Source organism: Epinephelus lanceolatus, chromosome 13 (assembly GCF_041903045.1).
Source record: "Epinephelus lanceolatus isolate andai-2023 chromosome 13, ASM4190304v1, whole genome shotgun sequence".
Classification (NCBI taxonomy): domain Eukaryota; kingdom Metazoa; phylum Chordata; class Actinopteri; order Perciformes; family Serranidae; genus Epinephelus; species Epinephelus lanceolatus.
This window is the reverse complement of record NC_135746.1, coordinates 28,750,824-28,776,607: the sequence shown is the minus strand read 5'-3', so window position 1 is coordinate 28,776,607 and position 25,784 is coordinate 28,750,824. Positions and strand designations below refer to the sequence as shown.

The window sequence follows — 25,784 nt, the reverse complement described above, 5'->3', positions numbered from 1 at the left end:
ACTGTCTTTTGATTTTCTTCTGTTAAGTGGTGTGCCTCAGGGGTCAGTTTTGGGACGAGTTGGCACATTATTCATGGATGTGGTGTCTCTTTCAATTCCTGTGATGATGATATGCAGATGTACCTCCCCATTTGATCTACAGACCCTGAAATGTTGAGTACACTAAATGACTGCCTTTGTGTTGTCAAAAATTTCTCTTCGGCTGAGTCCAGATAAAACAAAAATCCTTGTCATTGGGTCCCAGCACATGGCAAAACAAATTCTACCTTTGGCTGGTCCCCTCTTGGATCATATCAAGCCTGTTGCAGGGAATCTTGGTGTCTGGTTTGGCAGTAATTTAAATTTCCAGCAGCAAATTTCAAAGCTTGTACAACCATGTGTTTAAGATCTTAGAAATATTTCAAAATTTTGATGAATGTTAACTTTTAAAGACCCAGAGACCATTTTACACACCTTAATGTCATCAAGCTTGGATTACTGCAACAGCCTCTTTACTTGACCAAACTTCCTAGTTGACCAATAGTTGTCATTTAGGGCCATTAGTTGACTAGTCACCTGCATGTTTACGATATTAATCTAATTATTAAATTATATATTTTGGGCAGGGCAACACACAATGGTTTGAGTTGAAGGTGTGAGAAAGAACAGTATCAGTAACATTGGTAACACTGTGCTACATTACAAGAGAAATACAAAACCATACTAATGAACCTTCATTAATATAGGCCTATATTTTATCTACAAGTGCACGTCACACAGTGAGTGAGTCGCCTGTTAATGACGCTGTCTGCAAAGCAGTAATGATTGTGCTAAGTGGCTAATGGGCATGTAGCTACTGACATGTTTCAGATGATACGTCATGTTTGTAGTCGATGAATGATAGGCAGATGTTGTTTGAACAGATTTTAAGATTTTACTAATTACTTTTAAAGCTTTTCATGGCTCTTCCTGCTGTATCTATGACCTCTTAGTACTGTACGCTTTGGTACATATTTTGAGGTCCGCGGGCAGAGGTATTTTATCTGTTCCAGAGGCTCGGCTGAAAACTAAAGGGGACAGAGCATCTGCAGTCAGGGCCCCGAGGCTCTGGAACGATCTGCCCGAGGAAATCAGGTCAGCTGAGTCAGTGATCTCTTTTAAACCCCTTCTTAAAACATACTTTCATCTGGGAGCCTTTCCTGATTTTACTTGAGTTTTAATTTCCTTGTACTGTCTTTTATTTCCTTTATAAAATGCTTTTCTTTCGTTACCTTCTCCTAAATCACTTTGCTTTTTATACACCAAACTTTGTTTACTTTCAGAACCTGATGATTTCATGACTTGCCTGTTTTATTTTGCTGCCTTGTGGAGCAATTGTAACATAGGTTTCAAAAAGTTCTCTTTAAATAAAAAGTATTATTATTCGAATATTGTTTTTTATCCCACCCATAAGGTTATTGTGCTTCCACAACAAACACTAGAGTATGTTAACTCTTCCAGTTGAGACAAATCTAACTCCACTTAACGGTCTCTACCTTGGCAAGTGTTAATACATCCTGATTGTAAACCACCTCCTCCTCCTCCTCCTCCTCCTCCTGTGTGCTATATACTGTAATTCTCTCTCAGGTCCTGTGAAACACATCCAGCAACACTGGTCTTGAGAAAAGACAACAACAAATTCCTTCGCACCGAAAACGGTTGGCCTAATATGAAAGTGTTGTGCTTCAACGTGTTGATGCAGGCATGGAGAATTAAATATGACATTTCAGTATGTCACAAAAAATAAAAAGGTGGGAACTCCCTGGCATTGAGGATAGCTTGGCTCCTCCTGTCTGGCATTGTGTGTCACGTGAGGACAGGTTGAATGAGGCTGCACCAACAGGTACATAGTGACTTAGGTTACACTAATGCCTCTTTTATAGCTCAAGCTTTAAGTTTTTGACTAAAAACTGTTCCTCCTCTCCTTTACTTTAACAAAGTCATTCATTTGATGAACGACTGGCTGACAGGACTTCTTTTAACATTGAATTTACATTGTGCACACACACTTTGTCACTGGCCTGTTTCAGTTAATCCAGTGGGATTCAAACAGGGGTGGCACAAAGTTATTTTTATGCAAGTCACAAGCAAGTCTTTGCACTCAGATCCCAAGTCAATACAGGTAAGTCCCAAGTCATGTCCTAAGTCAAGTACCAAGTCCTAAACTTTGAGTTTTAAGCCCTAGTCACTCCACACCAAATGTAAGGACATTTTAAGAACAGAGTAATGACATATGACATTTACAAAATCATGAATGGTTTTTCATTCATTATCTGTAAAGTACAGGGTCACGGTGGTGGGGGAGCTGGAGCCTATCCCAGCTGACAATGGGCAAGAAGTGGGGCACACCCTGAACAGGTCGCCAGACTCTCACAGAGCTAACACACACAGACAGTCAACCATTCACGCTTTGAATGCTTTTTAAAATTTGAAGTTATTTAACAGGTTTATTTTAAAAACTACGACTAACCTTAATCTTAAGAAGTAATACTGACACTGCACTTTCATAGCATACAGCACTATTACCATGTACCACAGCACAATGAATTTTGTATGTTTCTGTCCTGCCTTGTGGTGTAACTAAAATTAAATGTTGCTGTTAATGTTAAATGTGGCAAATAGAGTATTTTGACATATAAAATATTGCCAGCCTTAAAGTGATAGTTCAGGTTTTTGGGCATGAAGTTGTGTGAAACGCTGACCATCTGTAGATCTGATGTGACGGTGTCACTACTCTCAACGAGCCTCCTGCTCTGAGAAGTCGCCCGTAGCTTACCGGAGAAAAAGTAGTTCTGAAGATGTACGGGGGACACGTAACCAAAAGGTTTTAAGCTACAAAAAAGTATGCATGTGTTTTGTTAGACTATTTCAATGAATTTAAAACATCCCCACATTACGTCAGACCTTGCTATCAATTGGGACTATTTTCTGGCCAGTATCACTCCGCCATGCAGGCCCGCAAGACAGCACGGCAACAGAAATCAATAAGACAGTTCATCACCATGCCGTGCAGGTGCGCAGGATAGCAACGGCTAACGAAAACTTCATCGGCTGTTTCCAACAGAGAACCAGTAGGCTATTATTAGTGAGGAAGAAGATGTACTAGCCCTATATATACCTACTACTACAGCGCAAACACCGGCTCAGGCTCACGACACACCCTCGTCAGCTGCTGTAGGTAAACAGAGGAATTCCAAAATGGTGCGAACAGCTGTGGGAATAAAAACATCGCCGGCTCCCAATTCCATCGGTTTCCTGTTACAGATGTAACCCGTAGGCAACTTTGGCTTGTGTTAATTGGGATGAACCTCGCTACCAAGCCGGCGAGGGTGAAGCAACTGCGCGTATGTCAGGCTCACTTCAGCTGCCCACAGATCCCGACGGACAGAGAAAACGCAATTTCCGCACTGCTGTGCCCAAAGAGAGATATATTACCAAATACCAGTCTATATAACGATGTCTGTAACTGATTGTCTGTAAAACAAAATGTTTGATTGAACTAATAGCCTGTTGTGTTGTGGAGAGTACATTATACGCTGCCTCGTTTTACCATCGGCATTTAGTTTATTATATCAGGCTAACTGCTAAATCCATGACATGAGTAACCAATCACATAGAAATGTGAATTCATATGTGATTATGACCAGTCTCTGCTTTGTTCTGGTGGTGGGTTAGCCAAAGTTGCCTACGGGTTACATCTGTAACAGGAAAGCGATGGAATTGGGAGCTGGCAATGTTTTTATTCCCCCAGCTGGGGAAATCACAAGTTGGCACCATTTTGGTATTCCTCTGTTTACCTACAGCAGCTGACGAGGGTGTGTCGTGAGCCTGAGCCGGTGTTTGCGCTGTAGTAGTAGGTATACAGTACAGGCCAAAAGTTTGGACACACCTTCTCATTCAATGCGTTTTCTTTATTTTCATGACTATTTACATTGTAGATTCTCACTGAAGGCATCAAAACTATGAATGAACACATGTGGAGTTATGTACTTAACAAAAAAAGGTGAAATAACTGAAAACATGTTTTATATTCTAGTTTCTTCAAAATAGCCACCCTTTGCTCTGATTACTGCTTTGCACACTCTTGGCATTCTCTCCATGAGCTTCAAGAGGTAGTCACCTGAAATGGTTTCCACTTCACAGGTGTGCCTTATCAGGGTTAATTAGTGGAATTTCTTGCTTTATCAATGGGGTTGGGACCATCAGTTGTGTTGTGCAGAAGTCAGGTTAATACACAGCCGACAGCCCTATTGGACAACTGTTAAAATTCATATTATGGCAAGAACCAATCAGCTAACTAAAGAAAAACGAGTGGCCATCATTACTTTAAGAAATGAAGGTCAGTCAGTCCGGAAAATTGTAAAAACTTTAAATGTGTCCCCAAGTGGAGTTGCAAAAACCATCAAGCGCTACAACGAAACTGGCACACATGAGGACCGACCCAGGAAAGGAAGACCAAGAGTCACCTCTGCTTCTGAGGATACGTTCATCCGAGTCACCAGCCTCAGAAATGGCAAGTTAACAGCAGCTCAGATCAGAGACCAGATGAATGCCACACAGAGTTCTAGCAGCAGACCCATCTCTAGAACAACTGTTAAGAGGAGACTGCGCCAATCAGGCCTTCATGGTCAAATAGCTGCTAGGAAACCACTGCTAAGGAGAGGCAACAAGCAGAAGAGATTTGTTTGGGCCAAGAAACACAAGGAATGGACATTAGACCAGTGGAAATCTGTGCTTTGGTCTGATGAGTCCAAATTTGAGATCTTTGGTTCCAACCGCCGTGTCTTTGTGAGACGCAGAAAAGGTGAACGGATGGATTCCACATGCCTGGTTCCCACTGTGAAGCATGGAGGAGGAGGTGTGATGGTGTGGGGGTGTTTTGCTGGTGACACTGTTGGGGATTTATTCAAAATTGAAGGCACACTGAACCAGCATGGCTACCACAGCATCCTGCAGCGACATGCCATCCCATCCAGTTTGCGTTTAGTTGGACGATCATTTATTTTTCAACAGGACAATGACCCCAAACACACCTCCAGGCTGTGTAAGGGCTATTTGACCAAGAAGGAGAGTGATGGAGTGCTGCGGCAGATGACCTGGCCTCCACAGTCACCGGACCTGAACCCAATCCAGATGGTTTGGGGTGAGCTGGACCGCAGAGTGAAGGCAAAGGGGCCAACAAGTGCTAAACACCGCTGGGAACTCCTTCAAGACTGTTGGAAAACCATTTCAGGTGACTACCTCTTGAAGCTCATGGAGAGAATGCCAAGAGTGTGCAAAGCAGTAATCAGAGCAAAGGGTGGCTATTTTGAAGAAACTAGAATATAAAACATGTTTTCAGTTATTTCACCTTTTTTTGATAAGTACATAACTCCACATGTGTTCATTCATAGTTTTGATGCCTTCAGTGAGAATCTACAATGTAAATAGTCATGAAAATAAAGAAAACGCATTGAATGAGAAGGTGTGTCCAAACTTTTGGCCTGTACTGTATATAGGGCTAGTACATCTTTTTCCTCACTAATAATAGCCTACTGGTTCTCTGTTGGAAACAGCCGATGAAGTTTTCGTTAGCCGTTGCTATCCTGCGCACCTGCACGGTGTGGTGATGAACTGTCTAATTGATTTCTGTTGCCGTGCTGTCTTACGGGCCTGTACAGCGGAGTGATACTGGCCAGAAAATAGTCCCAATTGATAGCAAGGTCTGATGTAATGTGGGGAAGTATTTAAAATTATTGAAATAGTCTAACAAAACACATGCATACTTTTTTGTAGCTTAAAACCTTTTGGTTACGTGTACCCCTTATATCTTAAGAACTACTTTTTCTCCGGTAAGCTACGGGCCATTTCTCAGAGCAGGAGGCTCGTTGACAGTAGTGACACGTCACATCAGAGCTACAGATGGTCAGCGTTTCACACAACTTCATGTCCAAAAACCTGAACAATCACTTTAACATACTTTTTAATCTTTGGTGTTGTGGGGAGGTATTAAGTATTTTCAATTCAAAAGGCTGAAGTCCAAATAAAGATATTGACGTTATTGGTGTTAAAGTCAGAGTCAAGTTGCAAGTCTCATGATTTTGTCGAGTCAAGTCTAAAGTCATCAAATTTATGACTCGTGTCTGATTCAAGTCCAAGCCATGTGGCTGGCGTCCACACCTCTGGTTTCAAATGGTGTATTTGCTTGGGAAACAAGGAGAATTTTAGCAACCCATGATGGAACACCTGATCCTTCAGCTTATCTCAAAAATTCTGAATTGCCACATTTAGAGAAACACAGTGTTTGAATGATTTGATTTGATTTGTAAATTGTAAAGAAAAGGTTTCTGGAAAATCAGTCACTTGCCTATTCCTGTTATCATTCACATCTGATCATTTAGATGACCATACTCTCACACAACTTAAGCAGGAATATCAGGACAAAAGGTCATTAGATAACAGAAGTATACTGATTTACTCTTTAACAACTCACTGTGTTGATATTAAGCGTCTTAGCCAAGATATAGATGTGTCATTACAATTTGTTGTGGTTTTATGTTGTTCTACGCATGATACTAAAGCAAATGTAAATGTAATCAATAACCTCTGAATGCTAATAAGTTAGCAGCATGTTAGCTCTGAGCAAAGACAAGACAAATGGCACCTTCCAGCCTCACTAATCAAACTGCTCCGACAAATGCACAAGGCATGGTCATTAACGGCAACGCTGGTCCATAGATTTTACATGTGTGTGTTCACCCAAAGTCCCAAGAGACTGAGAGGCCACTCTGCTCAGCATACATCACTGTCTATGGCTAAAGGAATGCTAATAATCCTGTAATCCCACTGTAGACTGCTAATGATTCAAAAAGCTATGCACATACCTTGCCTGAACCCAGACTGGGACCTGTGTGGCGTCTGTAAAATTCTCTGTATTTGAATATTGGCTGGGGTGAAAGGGGGGAACCGGTTATCTGTACTGTAATGGCTCTCAGACGCTTCCTGCAGATGTTTCACAATAAAAACCTTGTAGTGAAAGGAAAGAGATTGTGCCCTCTGAACTGCTGGAAGAGCTTTAATGTGAAACAGATGGAGAAAGTGCAGAGTTTCCATTAACAGCAAACAGCAGCAACAGCAAATTAACACAGTAAATGGAGGCAGAAAAACAGCGAGGCTTCTCACTAAAATATGGCCAAATTCATAAAAAGTTGATTTTCAAAACCTGTCTGTAATAATACCCTCTCTCTAATACAAATTCTCTCTTAACTTGAGGTAGACAAAGGTTCTAGTCACTGTACGAATTCATAAAAGCCTAAAAGCAAAAATGCTCTGGAAAAGTCAGCAGTAGCAGCGGGGACTATCAGGTTAAGGGATTAATCTAATAAATGAAGGACAAATGTACTGTATCTCTATGAGCTTCTTTGTTAAAAGAGACAGTGAGTGAAAAAGAAAGAAAATTAGTGTGAGAGAAAAACGGAAGAGAAACCGAATCGGGAGGCACTCATAACTCCCTCGTGCACCAAATAAAACATGGTCACATTTGTAGAGCTACTGGAATCAGTCAATAGACAGCTGCCCACAGCAGGATGAGGAGGAGGTGAACACACTCACACACAAACTCACACTCACACCAGTAATACAGGTCCATACCCAACTGCAGGCCAAGGCCTGTGGTGTATCGATAGTATGCAGTGAAGAAAAGCTAAGCTCCAAAGTTCACCTTTAGCTGAAAATGTCAGGCTGTACATACAGGAGGTCTGAGAGGGGAGAACACTGCATGGAGCACCACGAGACTCCCCTTTGCCCAGCCCTAAAAATCTATTTTGTTATGTAGGGCTAGCAGTACGACATGTCTCTGTTCGGACTTTGATAGTCTAAGTGCATTTCCACTGGTTTATGTTTGGCTGTTGTTGGTGGTTTGGCAATGAGCTCTCTGCTTAAAAACAAGGCGTAAGTGGAGGAAAGAGGTGGACTGAAGCATCAAATGGAGGTGCTTCAAATGGTGTGTGGAGGGAGACTGAAGTGTTATTGATGACTTGTTATTGACATTTCATTTAGCTAGCTTTTTCCAGGCACTAATTTCACTCAGTCTAGTGTAAGGTAAAGGCACCGCGACGTTAACTGACTGTTCTACATCCATCAGATGATGGAGGTCACGTTTCAAACCTCCAAAGGCATACTATGACTGAGGACAATTAATCATGGTCATTTAACCTCACTGCCACACTTTTAGCACTTTAAAACATTAAATCTTAAGTTTGGAAAACTGCATCACCTGGCACCTTCATGCATCACAACACACAAAATTAAGCTCAAGGCAAATATGCACTTAACTTGCTGATGACCTTCTGTGACATTTTAGAGGAAACACGAAAACTATTTTGTCTCAGCTTGCCAAAATTTGCAAATCCCAATAACTATACATTTTAACAGGGCTTACAACCTCCCCCTCATATAAAGCCAATTGTTATAACAAGATAACAAGCAGGATACGCTAAAAACATCTGGACAAATTCTAGTTAGGGAACCTTGACTTTTCTATATGTATTCTAGGGCTGCCCACTGAAAGTCAAAGATTTGAAGCATCAGTCAGAGACCCCTCAGTTGACTGTCAAGCAGTGTTTTAAGTTCTGTCTGTACTTTGGTTTGTTTTTGTCAGTGTGCGGTGTACATCTGGGGATGTTCCAGTCCCCAAATGCAGCTGCAGAATAAGCGCTCCTCACTTTCACACTGCTTGGCAGTACAGGCAGCTGCAGACCCAGACCCAAGGTGTTTCTCAAAGTCAAGGTAGGATCCTTAAATTTCAAGGATGCAACGTCAAAGATCCTTCAAATTCTACCGAGGACAGAGTCCTTCATTCAGAGAATTTTCAAGGATGCATATGTGCATCCTCAGCAGGTATAAAGTACCCACACTTCTTTGTGCACGATTTGCCGGAAGTGAAGGCGGGGTCTCGTCAATGAAACCTGCGCAAGGGGAGCTCGGCAGGATTTAGATAAATATGTCATTTATTTGGATTAATATCTCCACATATATTCTACCTAAAAAAAAATGTGACTCTGAAACCACTGCTTACAACATTAGAGAGTGGCAAAATTATCACAGTACCCTGAAACCTTACTTGGAAGGGCTCGTCCTACCAAGGAAGGATCCTTGATTTTGAGAAACACCAGAGTGAGTCTGAGTAAGACAGAGGCAGCTGCCCAGCGGAAGAGAGGCTTTGCCTGGTCATAACTTTATCTTTTGCCTTCTCCTCAGATATGGTGCATTTACAGCTCACAACAACTTAATACAATACAGTCTCTGGCTTTTGTTTGATATCTAGTGTTGGCAAAACGCATTGTTAGCGTAGTTAGCATGCATTAGCTCGGGGGGATAACTTAGTTTGTTTACTATAAGACATGGATGTCGCCATCACCCTGAACGTCCCACCAAACCCTGCTCAAACTCAATACTGAAAATAAAAGCTTAGTTATTAAACAGCCAAAACTGATTTGACTGTCATAACTTTGAGTCGGGTACAGCCTTAATTTGGTTTGCAAAAGTAAAAACACTATCTCATACAGATATGGGTTTCAAATCTGTCTGGCAGTGTTTGTTTTATCTTCACTCAGAGTCATATTAAAACATGGATAAAAATCAAGACATCATTAGGGTCTGCTTTCTGCAAAGGACTGCAGAAATCCAGAGAATGTATGTATTTCACTTGGCATAAGTATAGCCCCATGCATTTGCTTTAGCAATTTCCCCTCCATGCCATAAGGTTTGCTTTTGCTTTGACCTACAGCACAAATGCTAGGTAATAGTAATGACGATCCATCTAATTTATTTTGTTCCATGCTTTTTCCAAATCAATGCTCAATGACTATGCATGAGCGGGAGAGCAGATACAGTAACGGCAGTAAAGAGCTAGATGTACCTCTGAGATTGATACGGTCCATGGGTAATAAAGCTTAATATACCACCATCTCAGGCCTGTAGTGTGTGGGATGCTGAGGCTTGCCCCTGGCTATGGCTGGACTGTGCAAAGGCTACAAGACACACACAAATACACAGAAGAAGTGCACTGACAGTTTGAGTGCATGTTTATGCAAAATGACCCTATCAGTCACTCTAGAGTCTATATTCCCTCCTAGAGAGCCCGGAGGCAACAAACGCAAGACCTGGAACAGGAACATTCATCCTCATCTTCCCCCAGTGCAACCCTGAAACCCAACCACTGGACCAATCCATCCACACTGACTTTGAAAGAGCCGTGCTCTAACAATCCATAACAATATATGGATTTAAAATATCTAAAGCCTCGCGGACGATCCAGTAGTACAATATATTTACAGTGACTTTATTATGCTATTAAAATATTCATTACTTGGATCTAATGCTCCTAGCCAGTGTCTTGGCCTTAAGCTACAGGTACAGAGTAATTTGTCTTTACAGGGAATACGGTGGACATCCTGATGTTTTACAGAAGCCAACAATCTGTGGGTAATTTCCAATTCATAACATCGACCATTTATGATCACTTCTTCAACCAAATGCTCGCTCTAAAGGTTTCCTTTAGTATCATCCCTTATAAGTTAAATAAAATAATGACATTTAAATATTTACCTTTACTTTAACAAGAATATAAGCTAATATCTTGCATGCATCCCAACGAATGGTATTAAAGTACGTAGACACAAAGTTGTTGGTGGTGCTAAGTTTCACTTCATCGTGAACAGTGCAGTAGTATATATGTTTTTTTGTGATTTGTGTTGATATCAAAACTCCCTTTTTCTCTGCAGAGGGGTTAAACTTCATGATACTACCAGAACTGATGTGACACTTTTGATATAAAGACATATTTCACTGTTGGAAAGATGAGCTTTTCATGAAACTGGGCTGTCTACGGCTGGTCTGTGCTGTAGAAAGATGCAAATACTTTTCAAATTGATGCTTCATGACCAAAGAAAAAAAAAAAGAGGCAAAGGGCTGTGCCATCCACTTTTGCTTGAGATGTAGAAAATGTACAACTACCAGAATGTGCTGCACTGGACCAATAAAAGCTCCCACTGGTGGGTGACGTAATACGAGTTGGTCTGTATTGACACAGGAATGAATATGGTGGCCGGCTGGTAATGAACACTCTCGAATTACACCTTAACAGTAACCAAAAATAGGTTTGTGAAAACATTTAGGTGAGAAATAGGCAACACAGTTACAGAATCTTGGTTCAAATTTGATCAGCACTGCTCAGTTTTAACGTTCAATCCTTGTTTTTTCAGCTTCCTTTTTGACAATACAGAAATGCAAATTTTCATATTACAGCCAACCAGTGCACTAAAATCTGTTCTGAAGATATTTCAAGTGAAAAATAGGCAGAAACTTGGTTTATATTTGCTCAGCACTGCCCAGTATGCTGTTTGATCTGAGTTTGAGAGAGAAACAGAAGGGCGGGTCTCTCTTGAGCCGCGTCTATACTCTGTGTTCATGGTGAGGGGCTTTGAAAATGTGGAAGTACAATCTGTACATTGAGCAACAACCCTAGAGCCAGCAAAACTCATCATCTGGCAGATCTGAGCAGAGAAATGAGCAGGGAGATATGGGTACTGCAAGGTGGAGTGAAGTTTACCACTGCTCATTAACACATATTACCCACATTGTTATGATACGGCAGTGTATCCCTTTAAACTCATACTGGCAAGCATGCAAAGACAGAGTATGGATATTCTAAAAGTAAAGAGCAATCAGAGGACTATTACATGACCAACTTTACTCCTTTGATCAAATTCAAAAAGCCAAAGTGTTTACAGTAGCCATTTTCATTCTGCTTATGCTCTTATTCAGATTAGTGACAGGAAAAAGTTCTGCATAAATGCAGCTATTAATGACTTCTTTATGTCTTTACTAAAATTAGCATTGGAAATTGAACAGGACTTCCATTGTTGGATGATTGATAAGAGTTCTCTGTCTGCAGTAGCACCCACAAATACATTTATGTACATACACACATACCTGTGCAGGAAGTAGGAGCACTGGTTGTCAGCCACAGCTATTACAGCCATTAGACAATTAAAGAGAGCACCTGGAGGGCCCGGCTGTAACTCTATCTGACACACACACACACACACACACGTCTGGTTTTCATTCTCAGAAGAGAAGTGGGACCAGGGAACTAGAGGCAATTAGTTCAAATGGTCGATACCGAAATAGGACTTATAGGCTGCCAGGTTAGCCTCAGAGAGAGACAGAAACAGAGGATTTTATTCCGGGCTGTAAAGTTTGGTGAAGCGGCAAAATGGCCTTTTTGGTGAAACGTATGCAGGCTTGCAGAGACAACTGTGTTAGAAGTGGGCAAAAATAACTGAACTGTATCCTGAAGACAGCAAAGCAGAAAAGAGGAGAGCAAGAGGCAGATGAGAAGCAGGGAGAGATGTAACAACAAAGAGGGGATGAAGAGGAAAGCAGGGAGCAAAGACGAAAAGAACAGGGGAAGGAAATGGCAGGCATGCAGAGATGTAAAGGGGAGTGAGGGAAGATTCATGTTTCATCTTTGCTCGGCAGTCGGCTTTGGACAGTGAGGAGAGAAACCTTAACAAACCACCAGCCTCTAATCCACAACATGTGTGTTTATGTGTGTGTATACAAGTCATTGCTTACAGTTTCCTCTGTGCATGTGTGTGAGCATTTCAAAGACAACAACGTGCTGACAAAGGTGACGGGCTGAAAGGGTGTTAAAGCAATTGTCCTTTAAGATGGTGGGCTGAAAGGAGTGAATACTGCAAACACGCTGTCCTTATGGCAAGTCGAATGCTCATTTGCATCTCATCTGCATACTTAAGCAGCAACAAGCTCCACCTCATCACATCACAAACACACACACACACACACACACACACACATACACACACAAGGTAAGGATGTTGAGTCAGATAGGACAGCAGCTGCTGCTCAGAGCATAAAAGGTGAGTCTGCGTATTAATTAGCAACAAGTCTGTCATTATATTAAAAACGCTGCCACAAAGATAAGAGCGGTGGCTCTTAGAGCAATTCCAGGTTTCCCCAGGGATCCTTAAGGGGGTTTCAGGGGGTCCCCAGTACACAGTAATAGATTACCTGTTAGTGCCAGTAAAGATAAAGAAGCAACTAATGTATTTGCCATTGTAAGAGGATACAACTTTCTTTTCTCTTAGTTGAGATGCATCTGTCCAGCTTTTTCTCTGCTACCAGCATCCTGTTTTCCCAATTTTAAACTCTGTATATCTGACTGTGGAAATCACTGGGCTCCGTTTTATTTGGGGTGACATGAGGCCAGGAATTGTGGCAGGCATCCAAGACTGAATAAATGAAACTGTCACTTAATTCTCTAATGACATTAACAGAGAATCAGTATTTAATGTGGATCTGTGGCACCTGGCTGATATCTGATCCACCTAATAAGGCCGGTAGTTACCACAGTTTCTTCCAGCAGTACTGTAATTAAACATCCTTTAGATTTGGATTGTGTAGACACTGTTAGACAGGGAACAGGCAAGATCAAGTGTTTGGTATCATTTTTAAAATACAGTCAGTGAAAGTTACAGAAGGACATCTGTTAGGCGAGCCAAGAGATATCTGCTTCCAATGGAAATACAACGTGTCCTCTGTGATTGGGATATGAAACACAGATAAAATGTTCTTTCTTCGTCGTTTGCCATTTTTCTTAAGACGTCAGCTGAAAACCAGCACATGTACTGATACCACTTTCATAAAGGAAGTGTGAAAAAAATATGACGCAGGCTCACCTAAAACACATTTGACCTATTCATATACTATCACAGGTTAATCTCTGCTTGTCACTGTTCATAGAAACCCCCGTCAGCAACGGTAATTCCATAAGTACACAGCTGCACCACAGAATTATACAGAGTTTTATGACATAATTACCAAAGGAAGTTCAGTTCAGTACTATCCACATGTTTTCTCATTTCCCCACTCATGTTTGTTCTCTTAAAGTTCCTCTTCAGGCAATGATTAAGCCTAAACTGCTAATAGTCCCTCTCTGTTGATCAAACATATATATTTAGAAAATATTTCCATTACAAACATACCGTCAGCGCTTAAAGTCCCTTCGACTTCTCTTAACTACACTAAAGCCAATTTTCTACCACGCAGTACAGTACGGTTCAGTTCATTTCAGTTCAGTATGCTTTTTTTCAGTTTTCACTGTGAAAAGTTGGGGATGGTACCAGTAGAACCGTTCTGTACCATCCCCATTTTTGGTCCCCCCTCTGTTGGGGTACCTAGCACACAGATCTAGTACTAAAAGGTGGAGCTGTGAACACTGCAGTCCGTTGATTGGTCAATAGAGGATGGTCACTCTGCTCAGGGCTGAGTTGTGGCTGGTTTTAAAGCTTAATTTCACTGTAAATCTTTGACCATTATTTTAGCTTTAATATGACATACACTTTTAGTAATAAGTGGATCCTCAAGCGTTTATATATATTAATTTCAGCTGGGTTATGTGAACTGCATATATTCTATTCCCCACTCAGAAAAAAAAAAAGTGTTGCAGAACGTTGTTCCTGTGGGCTACGGCAACACTAAACCCCTGAGCTTGCCTGAGAAGGACTAAATACACAAACCCATTATTTTAAATATCCCATGGAGAGAGACTCTGACTGCAGCCTGTTCTATTTTGTTCTCAAAATGTCGGCATGCAGCGTTGTTCTGTGGACGATAAACGAGGTACAGACTTCCATCTGTGTCACCGGTAATGAGGAAATACAGTGAGTGCTGGACGGAGCAGTGAGTGACAACAACCCCGACTACATTTAAGAGCACTGTTTGCAGTGTAAACACAAGTGTCTAGGTACCATGTTTGAAGGGTTAATTTTGGTTCCAAAGGTACCATACTGAAAGTGTTAGGTGGAAACAGCGCTTCACTATGACTAACTTTACACCTTTGTCTCATTTAATATGCACAGATGTGTGAATATGCCAGTTAGCCCTGCCCCTTAGACGCTTGCCTGCAGCTCGAGCGTATATATTACATAGCTACACCCTGGCGGTCTGAATCTGTGTTTTTGAGACTGTCGCTGGCACACTGCAGTTGCAAGGGGCAAACGCTCAGCCGTGGCGTTCACTGGCCTCTACGCTCATGTTATGAGGGGGTCTTTAAATAAGGTTAAATGTCATTTTAAACATCAATATTGTACATTCAGTTTAAATCTGTACCTGCACCTGTTTACCAAAGTCAATTAGTGTCTGACCTGCAGTTGACCTCCGACGGGTTACGAATTAAGGTCGCCCATTAACCCGTTCATACTGACTGACAGATTGACACATGACACTGTGTTCCTATAATGCAACTTGTTAAAAGAATAGACCAAACAAAATGATATCCTATGACTCCGCAATTTACAAATATCCTGATGGAAAAGCACTGCTCCACATACATAAAATTCCAGGAGTGCTATGAAAGGTAAAAACCCTGAAATTTAATCTACTCCAAGCTAGTATGAAACACGTCAAGACCAGAGAGAAAAATAGTTTACTGTGTCAAATAACGCAGCTGTTTCAGCAGCCAGCATCGACCCCATCTACCTTGATTTTCCTTCTGTTTATCAGCCAGGGTTTTCATTATTACCCCCCACTGCTCTCGCCTCCAAAGCCTCTCTAGTAGTGAGTGAAAGCCCAGGCTGCAGACTATAGAGAGAAGGGGGTCTCCAGAGAGCCTTTGATTTGAAGCAAACAGATTTAGCTGATTGTAGGATTGTGGCGGTCACTAACAACAAGCCGTTTATCCTTTACAGAGTGGCCCCTGCTGCCTGTCCGCTGCCCGTCGCAAACATAACACTCACCCACTGAGACCAAAACGCGGTGAGCCAGATCCCTGGATGACTGGGTCAGGTTGTGGTGGGGTTGAGTAAGAAACCAGCATCACAGAAGTTTATCTTCAAATAATTTAGGAAGCTTTGGGGCGTCGGTGGCTTAGTGGATAGAGCAGGCGCCCCATGTACAAGGCTGTTGCCGCAGCGGCCTGGGTTCGACTCCAGCCTGTGGCTCTTTGCTGCGTGTCATTCTCTCTCCCCCCTTCACTCTGAGCTTTCCTATCAATTAAAGGCAAAAATCCCCCCCCCCCCCCCAGAAATCTAAATAATTTAGGAAGCTTTGGACTAAATAACACCAGGCAACCTGAGGTCAAGGGGAGCACGTAAGAGCGTGATTGGCTGCGTTTGGTCAACGGAGATGTTGGCTTTGCTGAGCAGAAAGTGTGGTAAATTTCGAGAGAAAAGATTTGTAGGGAAGCTTAAAAAAGGCTCAAGTTGTCAGAGACATCCATGTCTAAATACAGCTTAAAAAAAAAGTGATAATCTACCTTGACACATAATTTATACTGCAAATTATGTCAGCTCATTTGTCCTTCGATTATTATGCAAGTTAACCACATGCTATTTTTGTCCAGGTATGTTCAGAAGCTCAGAAAAGCAAAACAGAATTCTCAGAAGTCCCTGAAATGGAAATCAACCGATTACAGTATCTAAGACGTCAATATATTATTTCTTTATCTTTCAGTGCTGCTTCTATTCTTCCAGATCCACTTCTCTAATGCAGCTACTAACTATGACTTTCCTCGACACTATCATGACCTCTAAAGCTATTGCTACAAGCCTAATTCTATTACTATAACAATCCCAAGCATCATTTACTACTTCATTGGCATTTACTGGGAAAGTATCATCCCAAGAAATGACTGAGAGTCAAATGTACACCAGGCAAGCTATATTAGGTACGTCACTTAAATGAAAGCCAATCGTCGTCGAATATGGGAAACACATATCAACGGGGGAACAGACTTTGACACAACATCGACAAAGAAATCTGAAACCTCAAGCACAGAGCAGACGTGTCAGTACAGAGAGCAGAGTTAATATTAGGATAGTGAATGTTTTGACAGCAAACATGGTAGAGTGTGCAGTTTTGTAAACCAGACCTTGGATCTTCCTTCTACTTTACCAAAACCTCCATGGTGACAGATATTACTGTATGTTTCACAGCCACTGAGACTGTGTCAGCCACTGGCAGTTAGCCTGCAAGCTAACAAACAACATAAACAAATAAAAGATGCTAAATGATTTCACTGAGTTCAATTCATTTTCAAATTTCATTTCAATTGTCCCTCGTATCTGAAACAGTGTTTGACTCCATGTAATTCCTCATATCCTCTCAGACATATGCCATATCCCTTCTTCTTTGTCCCCAGAACCTTAAGTGCTATATCGTAGGCAACTGGACTTGTTTGCGTTTCTTGAATATGTTTTGCCTCTCATCCAAGAGGCTTCTTCAGTTCTTCAGAACAAGAAACGCAAGCAAGTCCAGTTGCCTACGATATAGCACTTAAGGATACCATGACCTGGATGACTCAGAATCTTCAGCAACATTCATGCCCAGAATTTTCAAAGAAGTTGGATGAAGGTCATTCCAATACAGAGCTCCATCTGATTGGAATAATCTTCCACTTTTCTTGAGATCTGTTACCTCTTTCTGCTGCTTCAGGACTTCTTCTGAGTGTAGGGGGTGTGGGTGGGAGATGTATCGGTGTATCTGTGGTGTATGTTTGTTATAATGTGGTTTTGTCTGTATGTTTTTGTTTTGTATCTGTGTCCAGAGGATCCCCATGAAAATGAGATGCTACATCTCAAGGGGCTATCTACTGAATAAATTCAAACTACACTCACTATTCTGATACGTCTGCTAGTCACTGATTTTGGTGCACAAAGGGCTCCTCATCTGACTCTGGGTCTGAGGCTCGAACATGTATGGCTGAATCTCTCCAGTGTTTCTTCTATAGCTAACGCTAGCCACATTGATGCACACTGCTCTTTTACCAGTCAACATTTTCAGAGAAGTTGGATGAAGGTCATTCCAGTAGCGCTGTGCCTGCACTACAGAGAGGAAAGCGAAACCTACCACAAGCAGTGGTGGGCAGGGCATACCCCAGATCCATGATATCTCAATGACGGATAAGACGTAGATGTGCTTCCCTTTCCAGAGGTTTTTTTTTTACTTTATATGTGGGAAACCATGATAAACAAAACATATCATACCCGAGTATTTTTACATTCATTAAAATGTGTCTGGAGGGAGACTTGGAAAATGTAAGGCTGGTATTGCAATGAAGCATCAAACATGTTGAAACTCTGACAACAATCACAAGCGTCAGATTTTTTATCTTTCTGTTTTGACTTTGAGATGTCTTACTGATGGTGGCGTCTAGGACAGTATGTGTAGTCTTCTCTGGACACAAACTGATTATCTCGAACGTACTACACCACCATGTCCCATTGTCTCCTATCAAAAGCAGAACACACAAGCAGGTTTCATGTATTTCACCCTTGTCAACTCACTTAGAACCACAACGACAAGGCTTTAGTCAATACTGTGACCACGAATAAAGGCAAATGAAAACTCACCTCTGCTTGTTAAAACCACTTTACGTTTTCCTTGTTGATTTATTCTAATGTTGTCTCCCTTATTACAAAAACAGGAATGTAGATGTAAGGTAACTGAAAAGGTGATATGCATTGACACAGCAGGCATTATTTACTTAAACATATCTTATCAAATGTGTTGCTCTGCCAGGATGATGTGGTTTGCTTGAGAAAGTATTTGTTTTAGAATTGATCAAAACCTCACTGTTGTTCTGCAGAAATCTATTAAGCTGACATTACATAATAATAATGATTCACACTGTACTGTGTCAGATCCTGTCTTACGTTTTAAAGTTACAATACATGTGTTTTCTGAGTTTTTTTAGTTGCAAAAGTAAGTGAGTATGTCATCTCTGTGTCATGCTGAGTAGATAAAACAAACTTCTGTTCTGTATTTCTCCCATAGTTCTACAAACATTACACATGCTCTCCAAAGTTCAAAATGTGCTCATTAGTTGCGTCATTAGGTTGGGTATTTGCCATGACTTTTGCATTTGTTTCCCTGCTGTACAACACTACACTGTCATGGACCATTTCTGCAACACTGTGGGTTTACTTTGAGCAAACAGAGATTAAGATGTAGCTATTTACGGATGGACAATCTTGTTTTTCTTCTCTGACAATCCCTGATCTCACAATCTAAACAGATGTCACACAGGAATGGTGAGCATCAGAGTAACCATTCATTGGCACCAAACATTTTATATGTAATAGTTGTCAATGTTCTAACATAGTTTTCTTGATACTGTTTACCAGTGTTGATCTTGGGCTCGAGACCGGTCTCAAGACTATTTTTTGAAGGTCTCTGTCTCGTCTCAGATTCGACCACATTTTTTCTAGAACTTGTCTCGGTCTCAGACAAAGAGGACTAGGAGTGGGAGGAAAAACTGATACAGCATATTATTGCAATATATTTGTGTGTTAACACTGTATAGATACATAGACATCAACTATCAATCTTTTAGTAGGCTATATAAACTATTACTGCGAATACAAATTATACTATTGGCAGCCTACTAGAATAATAAATTCAATTGTTTCTTCAGTCCACTAGAGAATAAAAATCAATGAAATGAGATGAACAGATTACCTTAAATTTACCTTTCTAGATTAAATAGTTTTTTTGTTTGAAACTGAAAAAAAAAGGTAATAACTTGTGGGGGTGGGGGAGGCCCCCTGTGTGGAGTCTGCATGTTCTCCCCATGTCAGTGTGGGTTTTCTCCGGGTACTCCAGCTTCCTCCCACAGTCCAAAGACATGCAGGTTAATTGGTGACTCTAAATTGGCCATAGGTGTGAATGTTAATGTGAATGGTTGTCTGTCTCTATGTGTCAGCCCTGCGATAGTCTGGTGACCTGTTCAGGGTGTACCCTGCCTCTCGCCCAGGACAAGGAGTGCTGACCAGAGATGGTTAAGTTGATTTTGGCTCCCCGGTGTTTGTTTCTCATGGTAAGATCATACCGCATACAGTATATGGAAATAAAAGAAGTGAATGATGAGTAATCATCAGTTTTCTATGGGTGTTTTAATAGAGAAGTGAATCTTTCAGATCAATTTGAGGAGTACCTATGGTTTGAATGTTCCCCATTTTATCTAAGTGTGTCATGCGGTGTGGGACTTGCACTGGTCTGGTCTCGGTTTTGACTTGGTTTCAATACACTCTGGTTTTGGGCATGACTTTGTTTCAGTTAAGGTGGCCTTGGCTACAACACTGCTGTTATAGCTGCTGTGAGAAATACGTTCAGTCAGAGTAGTCTTGTCTGTTACATTTAAGAGCCTGCTCTACAGCATATAAAAAGGAATAAAATCCCATAGCGATGCACATCTGCATAAGATGCAGTTTTCACTAACCTCACAGTGACCTTGGTCCCCTCATTCTCACATTTTAAAGCCCTATCTGTTTTACAACTGAAGTCAACTACAGATCTTCAGATGATGAAGCCAACGGAGGAAAACATGTATTGACCTAAATGTTACTTAACTTAATATTTGCCCATATTAAGAAACAGCCCAGAGCGAGACAATCTGTGTTTCTGCTGAACTCTATAAACACAGATTACTGCCTTGACAAAACAAGAAATCTTCAAAACAGTTGCTTTTCATTGGGACTGATGTTATGTTGACTTTACTCCCAACTCGCTGTTGCTGTTTGGCAAGTCACACAGTTCACGGTTAAATTTCAAAACATAAACAGAGAGCTGGGAAGGAGGAAATTTGAGATTCAGGGGCTCTGCTGGGCTCATTAAATTAACAACATTTGCTATAAATTAAAGGGAGTGTATCTGTAAAGTAAACTGTTAGGATTAGAGATTAAAGACAGAAAGCTAATGTCATCTTATTCAACTTTAAGCGCTGGTATTTGGCACAGTAAAGACTCGGAAGTAGCTTTATTTAAGTTAATGCTTATGTCTTTTAAATTTGATAAGGTGGGCTCAGTGTTTCAACTGAAGTAATTACACCTGGGATTGTGTGTTTACCGCTGTCGATATGATGTCAAATATATCTGTGATATCGCCTATGTGATGACAATCAGTTAGCAGGAGAATGCACACTATTGGCAAACTGTAATTTGTACACAGTATGACCCCTGATTGATATGATGTGCTTAATGCCGCATTCGTGTGGTTGACAGCATGACCTTTTAGTGGCAGATGATGTCATCTTAAGGTCAGAAATGTGCCCCATCAGTATAGCAAACGGTGCGTCTTAAATACCAAATACACGCTATGGTTTTTTAAGGTTTCAGGGTGGCGTTAACAACCTGACACCTGAGCGATATATCGATGAAATATTATGCTGTGGTATCTGACTGGGTGGTGTAGGGAATTTTAAAACATAATATGGCGATTAAGTTCAATCTTGTCTTTTTGGGGGTCTTAAAAGCTGCACTGATAAGATTTTCTTAACTTATTAGACTTTTATAGTTAATTGAGCTTTACCAATTATTGCTATTCATAATCTTTTAAAATATAAATATCAAAGAGTCATCCCTGAGCACTCAAATACTTCACTGTGATATTTAATTTTGTCAGTACTGACCACAATCCCCGGACACCCCGGAGTCTGCTCAAGGAAGTCAAATCCAGACCTCCTTCATATCAGCTCCCAGGGCCACACAATGCCCTGCAGATATTTCATTTCCAAATGATTCTCACTGAAAGGCAAATATCAGTCCATATGAATGTCCGTACAACAGCCACATGTGTTCAGCCAGGACACCAAACCCTTATTTGCTCACTCACTCAAAGGTCCTCTGCCTGAGTCTACCAGTTAACCACCTGAATGAGCAAATGGAAATCAAGTCACCTCACTGAGCAGATCTACAGCATCTGCTCTTCAAAAGTCCCATGGGAAAATTCCTCTTTAAAATTACACTTAGGATATTACATTTGCATCTAGATTTCATTAAAATTCCTAGTGAGGATAATAACAATACAGATCGTGCAGCAGCACGACTGAACACCATCAGCAGCCACCTGAAACCACCTCAGAGACCTCAGCACTGGGCTTTTTTACTTGTCTCCAAACCCTACACACACACCAAGCAGTGTGACACAACACAAAAATGCCAGACATGGTACCTGTTGGTGTTTTTCACACTGCTGCAGGGTACAGTTTTGCTTTCACCAGTGTGTAATGATAGGACATCAGGGGACACACAAGCGATTGAATAAAAGTCATACACAGGGGCACTGGGAGAGTGTCTCGGTAAATAAAAATGGGGATGAATTATGACTCAAATGAATGACAATTAACATGTCAGGCTTTCAAGGGAGGCGTAAATTTGCACGTTCTCTTAAAATACCCAATCTTTAGGTTATGAACTGTGGAGTAAATGTAAATCTAGGTCATATATTAAGATCTGTGAAAGGCTGAGGGGTGTTTAAGATCCTCCACATCCCCACTGATCCCACTGTGGTGACTAGTCACAGATGGATATGCCCCAGCCTTGTACTATCCAAATACGGGGAACTTGACAGACAGGTATATCAGCCCGGAGGGGGGCGGTGGATCCTGCATTCCTTCCTTCCTTCTTTATCCCCAGGAACTGACTGCTATTAAATTTCGTGGAAAGGAAAACGTGTTAAATCAATGTGTCAGATCCACCGGCAGGTGTACGTGTTTGACACAAGCGCTTCAGCTAAACAGTACTAGATGTTTTACGCATTTCGGCCACAAGTGATCCACTATGTTCAGCAAAAACATGAGTTATATACTTGGTGTGCACTCGCTGCCACCGCTGTGCGCGGAGAGGACTTTCGAGATAACAAGTGAACATTATGTAAAAGTTCAAATTTCGTTCACATAGGTGCTCTATTGGTGTGTTATATGTAAGCCGAATTGAAGAGGGGATGTGAAAGATTCGTGTAAGCTGTTGAGTCATGTTATACAGAGAATATCAACAGCCCTACGCTAAGGCAAATTTAATGTGTCAGATTTAAAGCGGCGTTTGGCGCGGCATGTTTCTTCATAGAAGGAACAGTGCGCGAGCTCAACAGATCCTTACCTCTTTGATTTTGGCCCGTCTCTCCTTGGTTTCGGGGTCCACAGGTTCGTGTCCAGTCGCCCCCGGCGGGCGGTGGTACTCAACGGAAGGTAAATTATTGACATCCTTCCCACCTTGACCCATACTCTCCCTCGGAACTTTGTTCTTCTCATTTAAAATGTCTTGTTTTATCTCGTCGGGCCGTTTCTGCAGAGTATCCTTGGCCTCTAATAGAGCTTTTTCGTGGTCTTTCCTGATTTTGGCCAGGACCCTCTCGTCGTTTCCAGCCGAACCTGGGTCGCTGCTGTCCGGACCGGTGCGGGTGTTGGTCTCCACCGCGGAGGAATGAAAGAAAACTCCGCTAAGCAGCTTGGACGAGTCCGGTAGGAAGAAAATGGCCCCGAAACACAGGGTGATAAAAGCGCTGAAGACTAATAACAAAATAAATTTCTCTGTCAACCTGAAAGAGGTCGGGCTGGCAGACTTCCTATTCGGGGTCGCGGTGAAAGGCAGAAGAGTTGCAACTGGCATTTTCCCCCTCTTCCTTCAACAACTCGAACAACAAAAAATGAATTTCAGCGGTCGAATTAACTCACGACGGACTCACTGTCGGGTTATTCCGGTCAGACATCCATTTCCAGAGGATATAAACCGTGTCAAATGTACCGTAACAGTGGTAAAATCTCCGGTAAAAAGTTGAGGGGTAAGGCGGCTGCCCATACCGGAGACTCTCTGCAGACAGACCGAGTCCACTGGCTCACACAGGAAACAACGGTAGATAGGCGTGACTGACAGCCGCGATGAGCTAATCACTTTCTGCCCTGTGAGTGGTGGGAACGTGGGGGGCGTGGCCTCCCAACGGCTGGGTATAAAAGCGCTGACAACCGCGATCACAGCTTTATGATTCACTAACCATACAACAGGAAGGACTGCATGGCTGAGTCTGGGACACCTTAGAGTTTTAAAAATGGATCCATTAAGTCAAATTCTTTATTTAATTTATTGCCAAAACAAGAATAGACCAAAAATAATCAATGAACTGACTCGCCTGTTTTGCCTTTTAAATTGAAAGTTCTTTATTATCATATGCACAACAATGAGCCTAAAGAAAAGCAGTTGTTGGCAATGACAATCTTGGCTCTCAGACTCCCCTCAGCAATGCTCATTAAATATACATTGAAAACAAGAAAAAAAGTAGAACTACTGCCTTGCTGCTGTATGCCTCCGCCAACCAGTCAAGTTGCGGTTTACACCCATGTGGCTCCTATGTAGCCATGAAAGTTGACAATACTTCAAATGTGGATGTTGGTTTGAAGAAGCTACATACTCTGATACTTCACACACATCTTCAACCCTGCAGCACAGAAAATCTATACAATCAGCACAGTTTCAAAATGGGCACCCAAGGTTTGTTTCACCAACTCTGTATCTGACCAAATGTCTCCCCCTTCTGTTCCTGAGATATGCCATTGATTAATAGCCAGAAAAGTGTTTTTGCAGAGCATTATGATGTCATAGTGAAGTTGACCTTTGACTTTTTGGATATACAATTTCATCATTTTATCCTATTAGACATTTGTGTGAAATTTTTGTCATAATTAGCACATGAATTCTTGAGTTATGGGCAAAAACTTGTTCTTTGAGGTTGCAGTTACCTTGACATTTGATCACCAAAATCTAATCAGTTCATCCTTAAGTCCAAGTGGATGTTTGTGCCAAATTTGAGGAAATATCCCATGGCACTCTTGAGATATCACGTTCACAAGAATAAGACGGACGCAAGGTCACAGTGACCTTGAATGCTGACTACAAAATTCTAATCAGTTTATTCTTGAGTCCATGTGGTGGTTTGTGCCAAATTTGAAGAAATGCCCTCAAGGACCTCTTGAGATATCACGTCCACAAGAATGAGACGGACACAAGGTCACAGTGATCTTGACCTCTGACCCCCAAATTCTAATCAGTTCATCACTGAGTCCAGGTGGATGTTTGTGCCAAATTTGAGGTAATTCCCTCGAGGTCCGCTTGTGATATCGCGTTTACGAGAATTGGATGGACGCAAAGTCACTGTGATCTTTACCTCTGACCACCAAATTCTAATCAGTTCATCACTGAGTCCAAGTGGACATTTGTGCCAAATCTGAAGAAATTCCACGTGGGCATTCTTGAGATGTCGCATTTATGAGAATGGGACAGACGGACCGACGGACAACCCAAAAACAAAATGCCTCCAGCCACGGCTATCACTAGTGTGGAGACAATTAAAACACTCAAGTACAAGCAAAATGAGAATCTATACACACACACACACACACACACACACACACACAGATGTGAACAATTAGTAAAACAGTAAGTTAAGTATATAACAGTAAATGTCAAGTGATAAGCTCAGGAGCTCCAGTGCTTAAAAGTCTTATGGCCTGTTTAAAGCCTGTGGGATGACGCTGTCCCTGAGCCTGGTGGTGCGATAGTCTAATGTCTGCCAGACGGCAGCAGGCGGAACAGTTTGTGACTGAGGTGGCTAAGGTCTCCGATAATCCTGATGGCCTTCTTCCTGCAGCGCTGGGTGTCGAGGTCCTCCATGGATGGCAGCTCCATAAGCAGTTTTCACCACCCTCTGTTTCCTCTGTGCCATGGAGCTACCATTCTTGCCCAGAAACTAAACTAATAAAATTAACAGTCTGCAGAAACATTAGTGGTTCTGTAAACATGCAGATGTTCAGCAGGAATGATTTTACCATGTTCACGTTCATGTTAGTTTCTCATGTTAGCAAGTTGGACAGCAACTAAGTACATTTACTCAAGCATACTCTACTTAAGTACAGTTATTAAGTTATTTAAATACTT

General features: G+C 41.6%; 1 protein-coding gene across 1 annotated transcript in view; it reads right to left on the bottom strand.

The window, feature by feature from the left end:
* The window catches only part of man1a1 (mannosidase, alpha, class 1A, member 1), a 201,358-nt gene extending 177,676 nt beyond the window's left edge, over window positions 1-23,682 (bottom strand). The window contains exon 1 of the mRNA XM_033648713.2: window positions 22,956-23,682. Coding sequence (XP_033504604.1) covers window positions 22,956-23,465 — 510 coding nt within the window. The 5' untranslated portion in view covers window positions 23,466-23,682. The remainder of the gene's footprint in view (window positions 1-22,955) is intronic.
* Between the last annotated feature and the right edge of the window lie 2,102 nt (window positions 23,683-25,784).